Source organism: Columba livia, chromosome 4 (assembly GCF_036013475.1).
Source record: "Columba livia isolate bColLiv1 breed racing homer chromosome 4, bColLiv1.pat.W.v2, whole genome shotgun sequence".
NCBI classification, from domain to species: Eukaryota; Metazoa; Chordata; class Aves; order Columbiformes; family Columbidae; genus Columba; species Columba livia.
In genome coordinates, this window is record NC_088605.1 from 72,761,736 (window position 1) to 72,781,378 (window position 19,643).

General features: G+C 43.0%; 1 protein-coding gene across 1 annotated transcript in view; it reads right to left on the reverse strand.

Moving 5' to 3' along the window:
• Nucleotides 1-19,643, reverse strand: part of TET2 (tet methylcytosine dioxygenase 2) — a 72,653-nt gene that overhangs the window by 7,310 nt on the left and 45,700 nt on the right. The window contains exons 2-8 of the mRNA XM_065062349.1: nucleotides 13,471-16,855; nucleotides 11,181-11,271; nucleotides 7,938-8,031; nucleotides 6,602-6,810; nucleotides 5,648-5,798; nucleotides 3,446-3,535; nucleotides 802-939 (exon numbers count right to left, since the gene is read on the reverse strand). Coding sequence (XP_064918421.1) covers nucleotides 802-939; nucleotides 3,446-3,535; nucleotides 5,648-5,798; nucleotides 6,602-6,810; nucleotides 7,938-8,031; nucleotides 11,181-11,271; nucleotides 13,471-16,855 — 4,158 coding nt within the window. The remainder of the gene's footprint in view (nucleotides 1-801; nucleotides 940-3,445; nucleotides 3,536-5,647; nucleotides 5,799-6,601; nucleotides 6,811-7,937; nucleotides 8,032-11,180; nucleotides 11,272-13,470; nucleotides 16,856-19,643) is intronic.

The window sequence follows — 19,643 nt, forward strand, 5'->3', positions numbered from 1 at the left end:
AAAGCTCAGCTAGGAATATATATTGTATGGGTGGTGGTTGACTTGTCAAGTCAGACCCTGGGAACAGGAAAAATTTAGTTGGCATTAAAAAGAAGTTATTCTCTTTGGTCATAATAAGAGCTGCACTGTGAATCTAGTCTCTTCAAATGACAACCATGATGATTATTCAAAACTGAAGATTATTCCTTCTCACACTTACCCCAACTGTATTTTTACAGAAAGAGTATGTAGGGAACAGAAATTATCCAATACACATTGAAAACCAGCTTGTTTTTCTGGTACCTTCTACAGAACCTTTGCTGTACACGCTAGAGATGAGAACTGAAGAGTAAAGGGTGCGTGTACAACACAACGGATGGCAAGGCTTGCAGGCTTTCTGCTCATCCCAAGCAGGAATGAAATGTACAGCTTCCAAAATGCTTCTGGAAAGAAGTTGTTTCCATTTTATTAGAAGATATAATTCAAAATTGTTAGGAAAAAAAGCATTTTGAGAGGACGAGTATAAACCGTTTTGTTCCAAGAAGGCTGAAACAGGTATTTCCACCCTGCTGGGACCTTCTTCCCGTTGTCTCCACCATTTCTTTTGCCAGTTCTATATTAAACCTTTCTTTAATACACCATAAGTCTCATTCATCTGAATGAAAAATTGTGTAGGGGGTAATAACTTAGCTCAATTACTGCCTTGTGTTTCTTTTCTGGGCAATCTGTGTTATGCAAGTACAAATTTGAACAGACGGGAGATAATGAATTGAACACATGAAATTAGTGCTGGAGTAAGAAGACTATGAATCAGGGACTTACCAGTGTACTCCCGTTCTGCATATTGTGCAAGTCTCTGTGAGCATGAGCGCAAAAATCTAGGCAAGCAGTGACCCCTGAGAATGGGCGACCTTCTTTTAAACCCAGGCGACACTCGGGTGCTCTGTGTTCATACTCGATCTGGAAAGAGATGACAAGTATCACTGTGACTGAGCCGGGTGCTCCAGTACGTGGAATTAGCACTGAGCACTCCGCTGTGACCACATGTACGTCTCCTAACATCTTGGAGGTGGCAACGTACACATCTTGAAGGCAAATAAAATCAAGCAATTTGATGGCAATTTTGTGTCCATACTTGACCCCTCACTGCCTTGCTCCTTGTTACCTCCTGTCTCTGGCGTGATTGGGAAATTGGCCAATAATACTTTTCCTTGCGTGTTACTTTTGATTCTTTGCCAGTGGTTGGTGTTTTTACATGACAAATGCAGTGCTGGCACTGTAAGAGTGAGATGTTTGTGTAGCCTGGAAATATACCAAGCTATTAAGGTAAAATGGCTTTAGAAAACTGACTTCAGGATGACTTAATGAAAAATAATAACTGGCTTTTTGATTTGTAATATTTTGGCACGCTCAATGTAAATTTCATTAGCTGAAGTACAACTCTAACCCCTGACCAAAAAGAGATATAATTCAGTTAAGACAGTACTTTCTACACATGTACTCATTATTAAGCTTTACAAAGAGTTGATAATGCAACAATAAACCTTACACGAAAAGAAAATATTTTTGTAATAGAAGATCAAGCCTTAGACAAATCACAGTTTCATATTTTACTCAGGAAATGAAACCACACTGGTAAAACGCTTTGCTGGAATTCCTGAACCTTTCAAGTGAGTGCAAGAAGTCTATGCCCAGTAGATCCCATTTTGAGTTAAGGTGAAACCAGAAGTTTTGGCAAGTCTTGATCCAAGATCACCAAAAACAGAGTTTGCCCGCAAATCTTTATTTTTAAAATCTGGAATACTTACTTCCCTGGAATCTGAAAATAAAAGCAAACCAAAACTTGAAATGGGTAAACTACTTTGGAATTAAATGAGAGCGACCTGAAACAATAGCCAGACGGTAACTGTCTGATTGAAGTATACTGGTGCAGCTGGTCTCAGATGTTCTTCTGGGTCTGGCTGGAAAAATACACCCTTTCCAATTCTAGATTTTAATCCAGCAGCAATCCAGACTTGGATTAGAATAAATCCGGGAATCTGGAGTTTCTTTTCAGGATTCAAAGGGGGATTGGTTTTAGAACCCTTTACAATACCGTACGAATTAGGCCTCAATCATCTCTCTTTAAAGCCACTTACTGTAGCTTGATCAGGGATTCCCCACAAACACAAGCTCTATGTGAAACTCCAAGCTATGCACACACCTTATTACACAAGGGAAAAACTGAAACTTATAAAAGCATATATGTGCCACAAGTGTTGGGCAGGACCGCAGCTTCCATGGAGAGAAGTTCTTTTGTTTTCCCACAAAAATTCACAAAAGCAGCCCAAGCAAAGAACCATTTTATTGTTCACCACCCCCTCATTCTTTCTTGTTCCTCTTCCTTTCTTCTCTTGCAGAATGTCTCGCAGATATTTGGACAGATAACCACAGCTAGTGGGCACATGGCCACAGTTTCCTCCAGAATGAGTCTCCAAACATTATCTGATCAGGTAAGTGAAACTGGGTAACTCCATACTGATTCGCGTTATCCTGTCTAGTTGCTACTAAATATGCAGCATAGTAGTGAATTTTACAGCAAATAAAACCGGACAGTTTTATGACAGTTTACTGTTTCTGTTAGAGTTGAAAATCTGTCTTGTGCTGGTTGCCCCAGCATAGTGCTGCCAACAGGGAAGATGATGTCAGAGTTTGCAGTGATGCTGATAGTTTGGAAACTCTAAGTTCTGCGTTTGTAACGGCAGTGAACCTTAGCGGTGAAAATGAAGGCCAACAGCTATGTGTTTGCAAGAGTTATGCTGTCAAATTTCGATGTAAACATCTGAAAGATGTTTGATAAATGCAGATGAGAGACTAGGAGCCTCATAAAAGCTTTGAGTGTTTCTGTGAACACTGTGTCACAAAAAGCGTGCACGCACGATCCCCTCGTGCAAGAAGGCTGGTACAGGCACTTGTGTGCATATGCAACACTGTGTTCAAACATAAACTTTGCTTTAAAGGCATGTTTGTAATGGCTGTTTTGGTGAAATCTAAGTTAATCTGCCGCCTGAGAGAGCAGAACTGAAACTGTGGCTTCAGGACTCGAGTGCAATATGAGACGCTGCCTGCTGACGCTGTTCCCAATCTCACACCATCTTCGTGGCTGTTTTGCTAGCTTGGCTGGTGAATCATGCTAAATCCAGACATCGGTGTTGTAGAGCTGAAGAGTTCTGCTCAACTGTGCAGTAATTTTAGTGATGATGTAGATGGAAAGATTAGCTCTATTTAGCAGACTAAATACTGCTAGTTTTACTTTTGAAAGCATTTTAAGTAGAATTGTTAATTTCCATTCATCTTTACCCTGATGTGAAAGGAATGCTGGCACAAAACATACGTAATAGTTTGGTGCAAGGTTGAAGCGTTGGGAAGTGTGATAAAAATCAGGTTATTTGCATGACTGCTCCAATTCCTTTTTTCCCCAGCGTACCTGGTTGTTATATGCATCAGGTGCAAGCTTCTTGTAGGTAGGTGCCATCAGGGTTGACAGGTTCTGCAAATTGGATTCTAGTTTTTCTTCCTGTTAGGAGATGAAATGACACTTCAATATTGTATGTATGGGATCTAAGAAGTTAGAGTCTTTACACAATTCTGTTTATACTGACAAGTTGTGTAAAGGCCTAGACTGTTACCATTATTGTTTAGACAACAACTGTTGTGAATCTACTTTTAATTTTGTTGTTTCACAGCCTGTAAAGTAAAGGAGTAGTAAAGTGGTGTAGTGTGATCTTTACACATTCGTTAACAGGGAGATGTTTTAGATCCAAGTGCAATGATCCTCATTATTTTCCCCGTTGCAGTTTTGGGAAAATGAAATACTCTTCAGAAAGCTTGAGAAAAATATTAATAATATCAGAGTGGTGCATCAAGGCGATCTGGCTATTTTAAGGATTTTGCACGTTGCAATGACAGTACTACAACACACTGAAATATCTTTTCATGCAGTAACTTATTTAAATATTTCAGACTTCGAAAAGTTCCCAGTCTTCAGCAATGAGGAACTGTGGCCATGTCTCGCATTGGTGATACAGAGGCAGGAATGACCACACTTCTTTTTTACTGTAAGGAGAGGTACACAGTCAGGAAATGAAGGGCTCTTTAAAAATGAAATACTCTAATAACACACTCCAAAGTTGTTCTCCTTCCTCTCGGGATGAGAATTCCAAATTCAAAACCTCGCTTATATGAAGCCCTTATTTTTAATTTCAAGGGCATAAAGAACAGTGGCATACTGGAGCGGTGTGCTTGTTTTTGGGAGTTTGTGTATTTCAGGAATATGTGAAGAACTGTGGAAAACCTATGGGTTTGAGAGAGGCTTGTTTGATGCACTCAATTTGTATCTCCCCTTATGGGACTATATCCTAGTTGGGGGTTCCAAAATGACATTATCAAATTGTCAAAAATATCTCTCTGTGACCGTGTGGCTGCTGCCAGAACTCTGGAGCCTTTGTATGGCCTGTAGGTTATCATTTTGAAGTGTTACTTCTAGTTTTTATTAGTGAGGATCCTGTCTGTGTTGTCTATCAACTGTGTCTATGCTGTGCTCCTGGATGCATGCCTTGGCTGCCCTGACTTTGTGTGGGAACAAGGCTGGAGGGTAAAACCATCTTCCTTGCCCAGCTCTGGCTTCCATGGGAAGTAAATCCAGGAATGTAAGTTGGAAGAGTGCCCTGGTGGGCTCTGGCCAGGTATCCAGCTTAGAAAATTTAGGGGGTTTAGGATTGCAGGCTATGATAGAGAAGGCTTTGTGCCACAACACGACTAAAGGGGAACTATTCTGTAATTCTCGGGGCTGTGGAAGAGCAGTGGGGAGGAAAAACTGTATGTTGATTATGATGATATTCTAAATGGTGTGCTACTATCAGCACAGGCTGCAGAAGTACTTGGCTCTCTGATCACGTGAAGGTAATGCTTAGGTTTGTGTAAGATACCAGAAGAGACTGAAAGTTGTCGGCCTCTGCATCAGTACACAAGCAAGAGCCTAAATTTGCATGTGCTTGCCAAAAACCAGACTTGGCCATTGGAGCCCCCCAGACACATGACTTGCTGGGGGTGTCCAGGAGTCGCTGCAGTCGTGACTTCAGAAGTATCTTGTGCCCAGGCTAAGGTCAATGTTTTTATTACTCTGACTTGTTTTAAACAGTTGCCAGTTTGCTGTAACACAGAGGCCGGTCTGGAAATATTCAGCAGGGTGGAACTGCATGTAGAATGGGTCTTTTTATCCTCCTCCCCTTATTGTCATCTCAGAGTTTGATCATGTGTCTTCACGCAGGCTGCCACTGGTTCCCAGTTGCAACGTTATGTGCCTTCAGTTGGCTCTGATGCTAAGGAATGCCCCATTGTGGGCCTAATACAGCCACAATTATTCAGGCTGTGCCCTCTCCTCTAATTGTAGCCTGCAAATACGGTTTCCAAGTCTCAGGGCTTTTACCAGCTGTCAGAATTTGGACAGTCAATTCAGCTGGCTCAGTGACTGGAATCAATCAGTTTTGACTGGCAGTTATTTAATTACCCTACATGTATGCCATTCAGGCAGGGCTCTGGCCCCTGGTCTCTTGGACTGTATGTCTATTTGCAGAGTGACAGAAAACATTTCCTTGCAAATGAGGCTCATTTAGAAATGAACACCAACCTCTTTTGGGTCATCCCCCATCAGCTTAAACTTTCTTGGAATCTTGCTTCTGGCAAACTTACAACCATTGTAGTACATGCTCCAGGAGCAACCAAAGGAAAATGAAGCACCACAAGTTTCAGGGTCCAGCCCTTGACATGCGCAAGTCCGTCTGAAACAATAAGAGAAGACGGCTGTTAGCTGCAGGTGGGTCACCCCACGGCAGTCCTGCTGTGGACATCAGTGCTCTGCCAGCTCTCTGGGGAATCACTGCTCTTGGATTGTCTTCCATCAGTGGATAATGAAAAAATGCAAGATGGAGGCAAACACGTTATGACAGAAGAATTTATCGGAGTGAACAGTTTCATGGTTGCAAAGCAAGAGCTAAGGGGTATCTATGCTCCTGTAAAAAAACCTGGCTTTGCTCCAAAGAGGGTATGTGTGTGGTGCCTTGCTAGGCGGTGGTGTTCGTGGGACATGAAAGGGGTACATGCTGACAGCACTGCAAGAATGTGGGAACCCTCTGACAGGGGCTAAGCAACAATTCCTGAAATATGACTCTACCCAGGCGGCCAAAGTAATGTAGAGTGATAATTCTGCTAATTTTGATCTAAATGTTCTTTGCTATCAGAAAAACATGGGAAAACGAAATAGCGAAATTGCTTTAGATTCAGGCTGGCTTCTACAGGCTTATAGTATGATTTAGCGTATCTAGCTTTTATTTCAAGGTTGAGGCATCTGCTGTCCTGGGCCCTGCTGAGATCTCTTCCTTTACGTATACAGAGATGCTTCACAACTCTGGGAAGATGTTTTTCCCTGATTTTTAAGAATGTTTACTTTCCTTTTCTCACAAGGTTTGTGGGTTTTCAAACTGCCTGAAATAGTGGGAAAAGTTCTGCATGTTTCAGGGCAACAGCATGAGCGGAGGAGCGAGGTCCGAGGCTGAAGGTGGGGTTGCAAGTTTGTTCCACTTACTCTTCATTGAGGGCACAGCGCCGGTTCGTGAGCGTGCCGTACTTCCGCAGGGTGTCGGTGAGCTCGGTGTAGAGCTTGTCAGCCAAGCTTGTTGGGATTCCCTCCCAGACCAGGATGAGAATCACGATCACGGCCGTCTCACACGTGTGGCCCGCTCGCTCGCGCACCAGACAGAGTAGCTTTTCCTCCTGACTGCTTCTGCGGACTACCTGCATGCACAGCAACACACACCCCCGGAGCCCCAACACAAACAATGCATTTCTTAATGTGAACAGCAAGAGAATAGCAAACCTCAGCGTTAGCACACGTGTGGGGAGGTTATTTCTGTCGTCTTTGTCTCTGGCAACATGGTCCATTTTTCCCATTTAGTGATACAGACTGGGGCTACCCCTTCTGTTTAGTGAAGCTGAAGAGGCTAAGCTTGACTGATGGCATGGAAAGCCATGGTGGCAGAAAGCAGCTCTGTAAAGGTATCTCCCAGGCTCTGATTCAGCGGAAATATTCTCCTGAATCTGTGCTATGGCACAAGTGGCCCGGTTTGACTAGTGGGCAAAAAGAAGTGAGCTGTGAGATGTGTCCCTGCACAGAGCTGGATGCTGCACACCTGCAATGAGGGTAGGAGCCATGTGGGGAAAGGCAGGCAGTTAAAGAAGGGACTAAACAGATGGACACGGGAGGTCTCTCCTTTCTCTCCCAAACTTAAGCAGTTAAACTTGTAAACTTTTCACTTGCCCTTACTACATACAAGCATAACGGTGATGAGAGGAGAGGAAAGCAGTAGATGTTCAAATATAAAAGTGTCCTTGCTTGTCAGTGCTTGTGCTACTGTGGGTATGTCTGAAAAAAAGGTGCAGTTTGGCACAGAGAAAGACTATAATCACGTACCAGTTTTTCCTCATCCTGTCTTTCCCCAGCCTACCCAAACCACTCGGTAACTTGTGCCAAAGTACGACGGTGTTTGCTAAGAGGGTGTTCTAATGCCTCTCTCGAACTGGGAGTGCATTTTACAAACATCACAGTGGTGCACTTACTGCACTTATTTGTAAGCTAAAATTAAACAGCAATGAGAATGTCTGGTGTCTTAAACCTAAGTGAAATTCCCTTCTTTCTCAGGTTTTCGTACCTTTAAGACACATTCTTGCTGTTCTCCACGCAAGAAGTAAATGGAGTGCGAGAGACGGGTGGCAGCAGGCTACAGGGGTCCTGTGATACTGCTGCCATTGAGCTATTTTAAGTTTCACAGTGTCAGCTAACAGAAGGACATGTCACTGCTGTCTGCTTACAGGAACCACCGCGCTGAACTAGATTAGTCTTAACATTTGTGTGCATCACTTACCCATTTAGCAATTGGACATCCTTGAGAACTTTTGCCTTCTTTCCCAGTGTAGACAACCCTCTCAATCCTTATAGCTTTACCCTTCTGTCCAAATCTTAAACAAACAAAAATATGTAAAATAAGATTTCATTTGGTTCTGCATGAACACTAAAAAAATGGAGCACATTTGCCATCTTATCTTAAAAAATAAACACTATTAATTACAGGGAGGGATGTGCAATGCAGTTTATCTTGCTGATTTTATTACAGTAGTGGATTGATATGTTAAGAGAGGCAAATGTCTTTAATACATCTCAGATGAGTACAAATTATCCATATGACATTAATATTTGCAAACCTTTTAACTGTTTCTGTAGAGAATTTGTTATACATGACATTTTGAAAAGTGGACTTGCAGGGTCTCTATTTTGGAGAGGAATTTTACGTTTTTCTTTAATTTCTGGGTTAAACTTCCAGTTATTACTCCGAAATTTATGTAATTAAATTGTCATGGAACAGCTGGCATGCAGTAGTCACTCTATTAATTTTCTGCGCTTGTTTCTGGCTTAGATACAGTGTCAATCAGTTAAGTCGTGATTAACTTGCATTGTATCTATTTACTTTATCATCCACTCATAAATTGTTACTGATTTACTTCTGCCTGACTTCTATACTGAGTTAGAATCACAAACTTTCATCAACGCTACAGATCCAGCTACCGTGTTGACCCGGCTGCATTTTGGGGACTGGGCAAATGGCACTTCCATCACTATTTCTTGAATTCTGCTGCTCTCATTTGCATTACTTTTCTTTGTTGTTTTTTTTAAATAACCAAGTGTGGGGACTAAATCACAATCTCCTTGTTCCTTGCCTGTTACCTATAGAGCAATCAATATAGTTCCTTCCTGTTATGCAGCAGTTTACTGATGCCTTGAGAACTTTAGACCTTTCATCCCTCTTGTTTTTGCACTAAAATCTCGGTGAGGTATGTAAGAGCAAATATTTCTATTTAAGCGTCTGTCCTGTAAAGGAAATGAAAAATGCTTATTTTTAGATGTGATCTCATTGTGAAATTTCAGTGTCACAGGAAATTATACAAGTAAAATCAAGTTGTACTACACATGTTCTGCAGGCAACTGTTGGGTCACTTTTTCCTACTTAGGTTTGGATGTTAGCATATGTCTGCTTCTTTAATTAACCACATTAAAAAAATTAAATCTTAATGGTTTCTATCAGTTCACTAATCTGGATTACAGGACAACTATGTGGATGCTGCTATAGATGTTGTACATTACACACTGGCAATGAAATGGACTTTGTCTCAAATCTTTTCAGCTGTCACAAAGGAATTTGTGCCTGATGTTTGTCACGTTTGCTTCCAGGCCAAAGCCGGCTGGCTTTAAAACCAGAGCAAAAACTCACTGAGCATGAAGTAGGCATTGGGAGAAAGAAGAGGTAAAATATATACACCCACCATGGATTCTGCAAGAAATTTGTTCTAGTACAGCTAAAATATTAATTGCAAGTCTGAATCCGAATGCTGGTTTGTTTGGCAGTGCCGATACCTTAGAAGCCAATCCGTATTCATGGAAAGCCAGTTTAAAAGTGCTTCAGTTGTGATTAGTGTCACCAACTGCACACATGTGCTTGAGAGTAACTTTATAATTAAGTGCTTTGTTTACTTAGAGATACAAAATTAACAAGGAGGAGTTATGGAATTCTTCAGGGAATTGCACAGTTCACACCATATGAACAGTTGAAAACTATCCATTATTCCAGTGGTGCTGCTGCTATACTGTGCTGAACCTGGCTGAGCAGATGCATGTTATCTATAATCTCTCAGGAAGGAAAAAAATGGTGAGGTCAATATTAAGGATGAAAAATTACATTCCAAAGGAAAGAAATAAAAAAAGTTTCATCGCTCATAATTGACATCATGACAAGAATGACTTTCAAATTTCATTTATTGTTTGTAAATGCAAAAGAATTAACCAGTCAGCGAGGGCTCTGGAGATAACAATTTGTAAGCAGCTTCTCAGAAGGGTCAGTATTCACTCCCCGTTCACAGGAAGAAGCTGATTTATGTTGCTTGCATGCATGTGAGCTGCTCACAAGGCTGAAAACAAGTCTGGGGACAAGCCCTGCACAGCAGCGCCAGGGAAGGAGGCGCTCAGAAAGAGAAAGGACCTGAGGGTTTGGAGGTGATGAGCACAAACGAACAGACCTCGCTGAGAAATGCTGCTGCTCAGCTCAGAGCCAGCACTGCAAGGACGCCCCTGTGCTTCTGGTTCTGCAACCAGCTGGAGCTTCTTTGCAGTTCTGAAGTCCAGACTTTTAAGGTATTGACAAATCAAATTCCCATCTGTCTTTGACTTACTGGGGAGCTTTTTGCTCGCTTCTTGGTGCAGAGCAGAACTGAATCCCCAGATACCTCTAAAAATCTGTCCATTAATGCCTAAGCACACCAAAAGCTACAAGCAATGCAGAATTCACGGTGCAGAAGTCACTTCTGTGAAAGAGTTTTAAATTTAAATACCTCAGGCTGTGGGGTTTGTGCTTACACATATTTTTAAATAGCACAGCTCATGTATCCATTCTGTGCTGTTCAAAATTCCTAGTTTGGTTGGCTTTGGTGTAATAAATATACCACAAAATGCAACACCATAGAGGGACTGTCCAGGATCAAGATAAGGCTGGTTTTGTGCAATACTCTGAGAAAAGGGGACGTTTTTTCACAGAAATACTCATCAATTCTTGGGCTGAAATCCCATCCAACAACATTGTGGCACTCCTGTATGCGACTGAGTTAGATTTAGCCCTTTTTAGGGCTAAATACTTAGTAATTTGGGGAGGGGGTTGGGAGAAGCTAATTTTGGAGCCTCTGGAGTTCGGCATTCTGCTCTTCGTTTTCCTTCTACCTCGGCATTCTCCTCCCCAGAGGGAACGCCAGGCCCGTGCCTGCTTTTGCAGCCATTGCCAACCATCCTGCTTGGCAGGCTGGTGACTGCTTGTTCCTGCTCGGCTTTGCTGGCATCTGGCTCAAAGCGCAGAGTCCGTGCCAGCCAGCAGGCTATTAGCCCTGTCAAATATTGTGACTCTCTGGTGAATAGCACAGCGCGTAATGTTGGCAACACTGGAGTGGCTAAGCCTACAAGTAATTACTTGGTTTGCAATTGTTTATTTCTTTATGTGCAAAAGCTGGAAAAATTCTGACATCCACAAAAGGCTAAACGGTAATCTGCCCTGTGCCTTTGCGCTAATTACCTTTCTTCCATGATTTCTCTAATAGCTGCCACATTAGGACCGGCTCCTAGATGGGTATAGAAAGGACCTTCATCTTTTTCAATAATTTGCTCTGTTTAAAACAAAATAAAGGTTATTACTTCGAAGCTTAATTCTTTAATGTAAAAAGTCACATTGCAAAGCTTACATCTAGGTTGTGAGAATACTGCTGTATGGGTCTGGGGTCAGAGTTTTCAAACCCTTCTGTCTAAAATATACCCACGCAATTTGTACAAAACATGCAAAGCAACGTGGCTAATCCTGCAAATAGCTGTGATACGGACTGTGTGCCATTTGCTACCACAAACAGTTGTTTCACGTCTCAGGCTCTACACTGAAATTTAAAAGGCATTTTCCTGTTATCACAGAACAATTGTTTCTCCTTCTCCCACTTCCTCCTTTCCCAGTATCTAGAAAGGAAGACAAATGGGATAACAACAGTAAATATTGATATTAGGGAGCTGTACAGTACTTGTTTTTCAGCAGACGTGTTACAGTGGAGCAACCTGCAGCTTGAAAAATTGGCCATTAAGTTTACACAGGGAATTTCTGCCATCCTCAGAAAGACATGTAATGAAAAAAAGCAAGTTTGCTGTAAGAAATCCCGCACGAGGCTTACTCAAATTACTCGTATGCTATGAATGTGGCCTCAGTTTTCCGTGTGTAGGTAGGACCATGTCAGCATTCCCAATATATGCTGCATGTTTGGTTTGGTACCGGGAGGAGGGTCCAGGAGGAGCTGCTGAACTGTGCTGACTTGTCTGAGGGCTGATTTTATGCTTTCTGCCACCTTATTAACTCCAAGGGCTGGATGAGGTGATGCTGCTCTTTGACGTACAGCCTCCGGAAACCTGATGGAGACGTGCTATAAACCTGAACGTGTCAATGGGGGAATGGCTTCATTTCATCTTCCTAAGGACAAGTATTGGTAGGAAACAGCAATAAATCCTATCAATTATGCTCTGGCACTGGGTTCTTCAAAGATGACAGGAACTAAGTTTCATGCTCCTTTATTTCCTAGAGAGTCTGGTTGGAATGAAGAATTAAAATGCAAGCAGAGAATAAGCTATTTTACTTAGTTTGCAGTTGCAGTACTGGCTAGAAAAACAGTGAAAATAATGAAACGATTGTCAGAAAAACTTGTGCCAACTACATTGGAGAAACCGTCTCAAGAAATAAACCCTACTTCAGTGTTTTTAAAAAACCCTACATTTTGTAGGTTGTTTCTTAAAAAACAGCAAGGAACATGCTTCCAGTTTTTGCTTTGGAAATCCACTGCCTCTGTTTTAGTTCCCATGGATCATCTCTGAGACACAGCCCCAAGCCTTCAGAAACGCAAGGAGTTCCATTTTGCAGTTTTGGAGGAGCATTGGTTTAACTTTCCTCTTTTATAGTTGGTACAAAATCCCAGTAAGTGAAGCTATAACAAGGATTATTATTTTCACCCCACTCCTCCACCCCCTGTTTTTGGTGCTGAACCTTTTGCTTCAGCCTTAATAGTTTATTGAGTCTGAAAGTGCCTGTTAGAGCTGTGTGCAGTGTCAGTGCTGGATGGAGGAGGCTCGAGCTACAGGGCCACGCTTGTCACGCTGCTTTGCTTCCCTCTGCTCCATTCTTCCAGCTTTTGGGGACTGGGAATGCTGTGAAGAAACACCGAGGGTCCCCCTTGCTGCCTCTTTAGTGCTGCTTGTGTAGCTTCTCTAAGAAACTGCTGATCCCTTTAGCCTTGCAGGAGACAAATGTGTGAAAGGGAGGATAAACTCTTGCAACAAGCAAGGAATAATCTGTCATCCCTTCTTTGCTTGGGCTTTGCTGAGGGAAGCTTCAGCAATTCCACTGTTAGGGCAGAAAGTGCTGTAAGGATCTCAAGTTTGGGACACAGGACATGTTTTGGAAATGCCATATCTAACCTTGACAAATAGATTATAAAGTTAAGACCTACTTTTTATCAGCATGTTGTCATTACATGCCTGCTGCTCAAGGAGAATGGACGTGAGGGGACACATTTCTGGCCATAAGCATTCTGACTGAAAAAGCAAATAGGTAATTGCTTTATGAAATATGGAGAAAGGGCGCGTGTGTAGGGTTGGATAAGTGGAGTAGGCGTAAGTGTGTAAAATTGCAAGTTTATAAGTCTTTACTAATTACTGTTCTAAAAAAAGCAAACCGAAAAATCCTCCAAGAAAAACATCCATCTAACCCCGTGACCCCAACTTGAAGGCTCATTTCCTTCCTGTGAACTAGTACATTTTTAGTACATCTCGGCACTTACCAACACAGCTGCAAGATGGAAAATCATACTGGGTTTTGGCAGGTGTGTCCAATAAATTTTTTACAGGAGTATCCAATAACTTGGAAGGTGAGTCTAAAAAATTATTGAGAACAGTTCCAGCTGTTCTTTTGGTCGGGGTTTTCTCAGCAGATAAGTTTGCTTGCTGATCTAAGGTTGAGGTCTGAGTGTCAAAATCTGCAGCACCAGTATTTCTTGATAGGATGGTAATAGGGCCTGCTGTTTCAACCTTCACATGTTTAGGTGATTTGATAGTAAAAGTCTTATGATCAAACAGTGATTTGACCTGTATCTGTTTTAGCTGCTGTTCCATTGTCTCGATGATGCTCTTTTGTTGCATGTTCGCACAGCCAAAGTGCTGATTCTCTTGTTTAATTGTTTTTTTCCACATTTTGTTTTCCAGTTGTCCAGCCGATAGACGCATGCAGACATTAGACTTTGTGCCAGCTTCAATTTTTATGGGCTTGCGCGATGCGCTGGGACCAATCTCTGTTTTGGGTTGCTGGTATGCTTGTTGCTCCTGTTTTTGCAGGAGATGCCACCTTAGAGCAGCGTGCTTTTGAAAATCCTTAGGGGTCTGGGACTGCAAATGACAGCCTCTCTGCTCTTGGGAGTGTGGGGCAGTTTGCTGGCCATGTGGTAAGTACCGCTGAGGAATCTGTGTAGCTTGCTGGCTCGGGAGATCTTGGTTCAGGCTACCACCGTAGCACGGCGTCTGCTGGAGTGGTGGTAGCTGTATAACTGAAGCTTGTTGTGTCTGCTGCTCTTGTTCTTGAAAAGAGTGATTCACATCTTGCTTTGCAGTCAAGTTTTTTGAAAAATACTGCGCGTGCTGCAAGTCCTGCACTTTGTTGGCTACAAAGCGTTCAATATTCCCGGCGTTTTCCTTCTTCTCAGAAATCGAGTGCACGTTGTTTGGGCAGGGATGCTGCAGATTAGCGTTTGCTTTCTGGGTGTAAAGGGGAGCTTTGTTGTTTATGCTCTGTACCTGCTCCAGGCCTAGCTGAGGGTTATGCAGTGGGAATGCACTTGATTTCATGTACTTATTCCCAGTTTGAAAACACTCATCTGCTTTAAGCTGACTGAAGGATGTCCTGTCTAGCGGCTGCTCAGCATTGCTTTGGGAGTGGGAAATGGTTTGAGGCAGGTCTTTATTTTTCATCTGCAGAGCCCGCTGCTGGTTTGGGGTTAGCTGCGGATTGCACGGCAGTTGTACCTGCTGTGCCTGCTTCTGAAGCATCTGTTGCAAAATGTGTGAATGCAAGAATTGCTCGTTTTCCCCTGGCTGGGGATTCAAGTGCTGCTGTTTCAGCGGGACCCCTAAAGGCTGTTCGGCTTGTTGTTCTGGTCTTTGCTGGAAATGGAGCTGCTGCGGAGGCTGTTGCTGCACTTGGGACTTGAGCAGGGAATCCACCTTTGTGAGCTGTGGCTGCGGTGAGTGTTTCTGGAACGGCAGCTGCTGGTCAGCTGCGGGACGCGGCTGCAGCTGGGAGGTCTCGCTTTTGTACAGCGGAGGAATTTGTTCCTGTTGCATTATCTTCTGGCTCTGGGGCTGCCCTGAAGGCCCCTTTAATGCATCAGGACTTCCAGCATACTGTTTTGTATAGGCTCTTTCGGCTGTGTTTGCCCGGAACTGAAGAATTGATCGCAATAATGCTTCGCTGGGCTTTTGGGGAGGCTCTCCCTGGCGGAACTGGGTGGAAACCAGTTCTATCCAGGCTGTTTTTGAATGATGTTGAGCCTGTTGTGCAGGCTCTTTCGCTTGGTCCTTTTCTTGGTTGGGAGGAATCTCAGGTTCTCTCTGTCCTGGGAAATGCTGATAGTGTTGCTGCAACTCACCCTCACTTCCGCGCGCTTGCGGGTTTTGGAGCGGAGGCTCTGATGCCGGCGGCGTTTCTTCGGGGTGCTGCTGAATCGAGGCGGCCACAGCAGCTTGCGGGCTGCTTTCACTCACATCTTGTTGCGACGTTTGCGCCTGCTGCGGAAGTCTCTGCTGAGGGTGAAGTTGTTGTTGGCCGAGGCTGGGACTTTCTGACATTGGTCCCTGCTGTTGCCCTTCGTTCTTTATCTCCCCAGGAAGAGTTTCATCACATCTGTTGCCAAAGGAATGGTGTCCTTCTCGCACCATGATGGGCAGTGCACTGTTCATTTCCGGAGCAGGAGGGGTGGAGGAATCTTTGTGAAACGTTGAGTTCTGTGTAAAGAAAGCACCATTTTTTCCTGCTTGCTCAGAAAACCTTTCCAGAGCGGCACTCTGAGCTTGCAGGTTACTGCTGGAACATAGAGAGAGGTCTGGGTTGGGAACCTGCCCTACACTTCCATGAACAGTACTGTTCGCTGTGGGTGAGTGGTGTGGATCATAGCCTGGAATCTGTTGCTGTAGCTCTGGTTTCTGAAACGAACAGCTACCTGGCAATACAGGTGGTTTACTGGAGTCTTCTGCGCTGTAGACCTCAGTAACCACTACAGCTGGCACTTGAGGCAGCTCAGAGTTTGAGGTCTGTGGGGAAGTGATCTGCCCTGAGGTATGGGATGAATGTGTTGTCTTGTAGGACAACTCATTAGTAGCCTGACTGGTAATGGCATTGATATGAGATGTGTTCTTCTGCATTGCTATGGAAACATGTTCAGGATAATATTGAGACAGTGTTTTCTCCAGGAGTTCACCACGCATGCTTTCCATGGAAGAGGCAGAAACTGTAGCACCATTAGGCATTGGCACCGCCTTGTTCTTAAGTAGTAAGACAATGTCCCTGTTGTGGCAATGAACGTTTTCTCGCTCCTGCTCATCCTGGATCAGGAGGTCACGAGGGTTTTCTGAACCACCACTGTTGTATCTTGTAGGCTGTATCAAATCCGAAGCTTCATATTCGTGTCCTGTAAAACTCTCGGGTTTCTTCTCACTATAACAATTGGAGACGCTTGGTTTTTCATTATTATCCTCTGGCTCAGCTTTTTCTCCATTTACCTCTTTGTCTTGTTTCACTTTCTTGCTCTCATGAAGTCCATACAGAGAGGGCTCACTAAAAGTGCGTTTTATCCCACCATTTTGCATATATTTGGAATAGACTTTCTTTTCATGTAACAGGTCGGGGCTAACACAGTTGTTTGGGCTTCCCTTCAGGTGAGGCACTCCGTAGTTGCTTTTAATGAATAGCTGCTTGTGGTCTCCATTGACTTCAACTTCAGGCCTCTCTGTTGCTGGACTTCCATTCTGTAGCTTCACCGCAGAAGGCTCTGCTTGGCAAACGTGAGAAGATTGCGGTATTAGAAATGGACTCAATCTATTGCCGTCAACATGGTTGGTTCTGTCCTGTTCCATCTGGCCTGCTCCGGGGCCATCCACAAGGCTACCCCCTGAATGTATCTGAAAGAGAAAAGAAACCAGAGAGAATCTAAGTCGGTTTTAGTTTCCATTGATGGACAGCCAGTTACTGACAATTCCTGCAGTATTCGAGCACCCGTCATCCTGACCAGCGCGAACACACGTGAGCTTGCACGAGCACCCGAGTGGAGTTTCACTGTCCTATCACACTTTGCAGCCCCATGTCTCCCTTTTTCTTGAAGGCTTGTTCTTCAAGGTGAAAAGGGAGTGAAAATACAGAGCAGCTCCTTACTCCCGTTTAACACACAAGCAGATATTTTACAAAAAAAGTCTCTCATAAAATTGCAGAAAATATTCTCTGCTTTTGAATGATGTACATAGACTCCTGTGTTGTCACTTTTCTTCCCTGGTAAGGCAGAAAGTCATGCCGAAACCATGGCTCCCAGACTTGGTGCTAATCCCACTATTTGATTAAGTGTGCCAAACCTCTTTTGTATGACTAGAAGGGTTATTGTCACCAAGCTTGCCAATTAGAGGAGAAAACCTCCTTTTTTCTGTCTTCAGCTGTCTGACAAGGTCTTTTAAAACTGGCGTTCCTAAAGACCACGCAAGTGGCTTGATCCTTGTGAGACAAAGCCACGCCTGACTGCTGTCCATAGGAAATCCTACAGTTCATCAACATCTTGGGGATGTTGACAGAAACAACTTGAGAGACTTCTGAAAGGTCTGATGGAAGTCATGTTTTTACAGGTATTAATTTCCTTTCAAATGTACAATACAGACATAAGCATGGCTTAATCTATGCATTTGGGTTTTGAACTGAGCCCCACAGCTGTGGAGCCAGGATTATTTCTTTTCTTTGTCTGGATGGAAAATCCCATTTTCTCATATACCCTTTATATTTTATTTATAAAATGAAGTTTTTAGTTGGATAAAAGTACTGACACTGTGCAGTGAACAAATTCCATGTAATGACAAGCTAATCCTGTTCACATGGATGTTCCCAGGATTCACAGTCCCAGTTAACATAGATAAAGCCCTTGTTTGACTCTGCTTGTAATTTATTTGTTGTTGGCTTTATGGTTCTCAACCAGTCACAAATGACAGAAGACAGACCAACACAAGTTCTTACAGATGTGAGACTGCACAGAGGAAATCTGGACTCATACGTGTCTTTGTCCTGAAGCTTTTATTTTCGGTCAGCACAAAGGGGAACCCAAAGGGTTCTCCATGCCCAGGTCACCCCCGGTTGGAATGCAAAGTCAGGAGAAGCACGACACGTGGCTGGTGTTGCCACGACGTGGGAAGAACCACTATACTGAACCATTTCTCCTATCGTGGTTGCTCTGCTTATGTATTTATCCTATGCTAATATTTGTTTTTCTTTAAATGCTAAGGAACATCTAATTTATACAGTTTTCAGTGCAGTATTGCCTTACTCAGTTGAGTAATATGATTCTAAAATGCTTTTAAAAGTAAACTTAATTCATGAGATTGATTACATCCAGCTGAATCCCCTCTGCTTGCAGCTCAGCATCAGGACAATTTAAACAGGTATTTTGACTGGAAAGCACCTATATGATGATTTGTATCCACTTCTTCCTTATCTCAAACCTGGTTTTAGATTTACTTTTGACCTCCTGAAGTTTTTTTTATTTTCCTTCTGTACTCAATATATGTTTTGTATGACAAGTAAAGAAGTTCTCTCTGCAAGTAACAGTACTTTAAAAAAAGGGAAAGCTAAGAACAGGGAGATGGAAAAGAATGCTTGTTTGTCTTACCTACTTTTTTGACAAGGTAAGGTAGATATATTTCAGTATATTTCCCAACCTAACTTTAAAGTACCACAAGACACAAGCCTTAGCAGCTTTCCCAGAGAGACAATATTCCATGCTTAACAGAAGGCAGTGTGAAAAGGATTCCTCTGATGTGTCAGTCTGGGCCAGGTGGAAGAATGATACTCCCAAAGTGTCTCAAAAATAAAATGTCAGCCTAATTTGGAAACGGTTCTTTGCCTTCACACCTTTCCTACCTAGAAACTGCAGCCAAACCACAACTCAGACGTGAGTGTGTAGGCTGCTGTATTTCACAAGTATGAAACGAAGTAAAAGGCACCATAGTAATGAACCCTGTGCTGTCAAGCTGCTTCTAAAGTATTTATTTATTTTAAAGAAGTTTTAGTCTGTGTGACTGAGCCACGAGAAGCTTCCCATTGTCCTCAAAGTCCGCCTTGCTGCCTGTGTCCCGGTGTGCCGTGTGGGTTGCAAGCACATTCCTTCCCAGAGTTCCAAGACAATCTTCTCGACTCCTCACTGACAGGTGAAAACACCTTTTGTTTAGAGGTGGGGGCTGCCCGACTTCTCTAAACTTAGCTACAGCTTCAGAAAGGTCTTAGGTTCACTATGTCCTCAAAACCTGTGAGGTTATGTTCACTATGTGACATAGATTATTATTCATGATATTCTCAAAGACCGCATGGTATGAGTCAACCAGTTTCCCCACATTCTGATCACCTCCAGTGTAAAAGGCACTGGTGTTAGACATTGCAGAGGACAAGGGAATCATTTGTTTCTTTAAAATACAAAGCTAGGTCATTGATTACAAGTGCCAGATTTGCATTCTTTGAAATGCATATAGGATCGTGGTGGCTTTCTGTTACACTTCTTTCTTTTCTCTCTCTGTCTACACTCAGTTATTCACAATCCTCAAGTCACAAAGCTTGCTCAAGCAGCCACAAATCACAGCAATTACTTGCAATATAGAATTGGCAAAAGACAAAAAGCAGCAATACCTTTATTACTGGTTTTAATTGGGACACCATGAAGATATT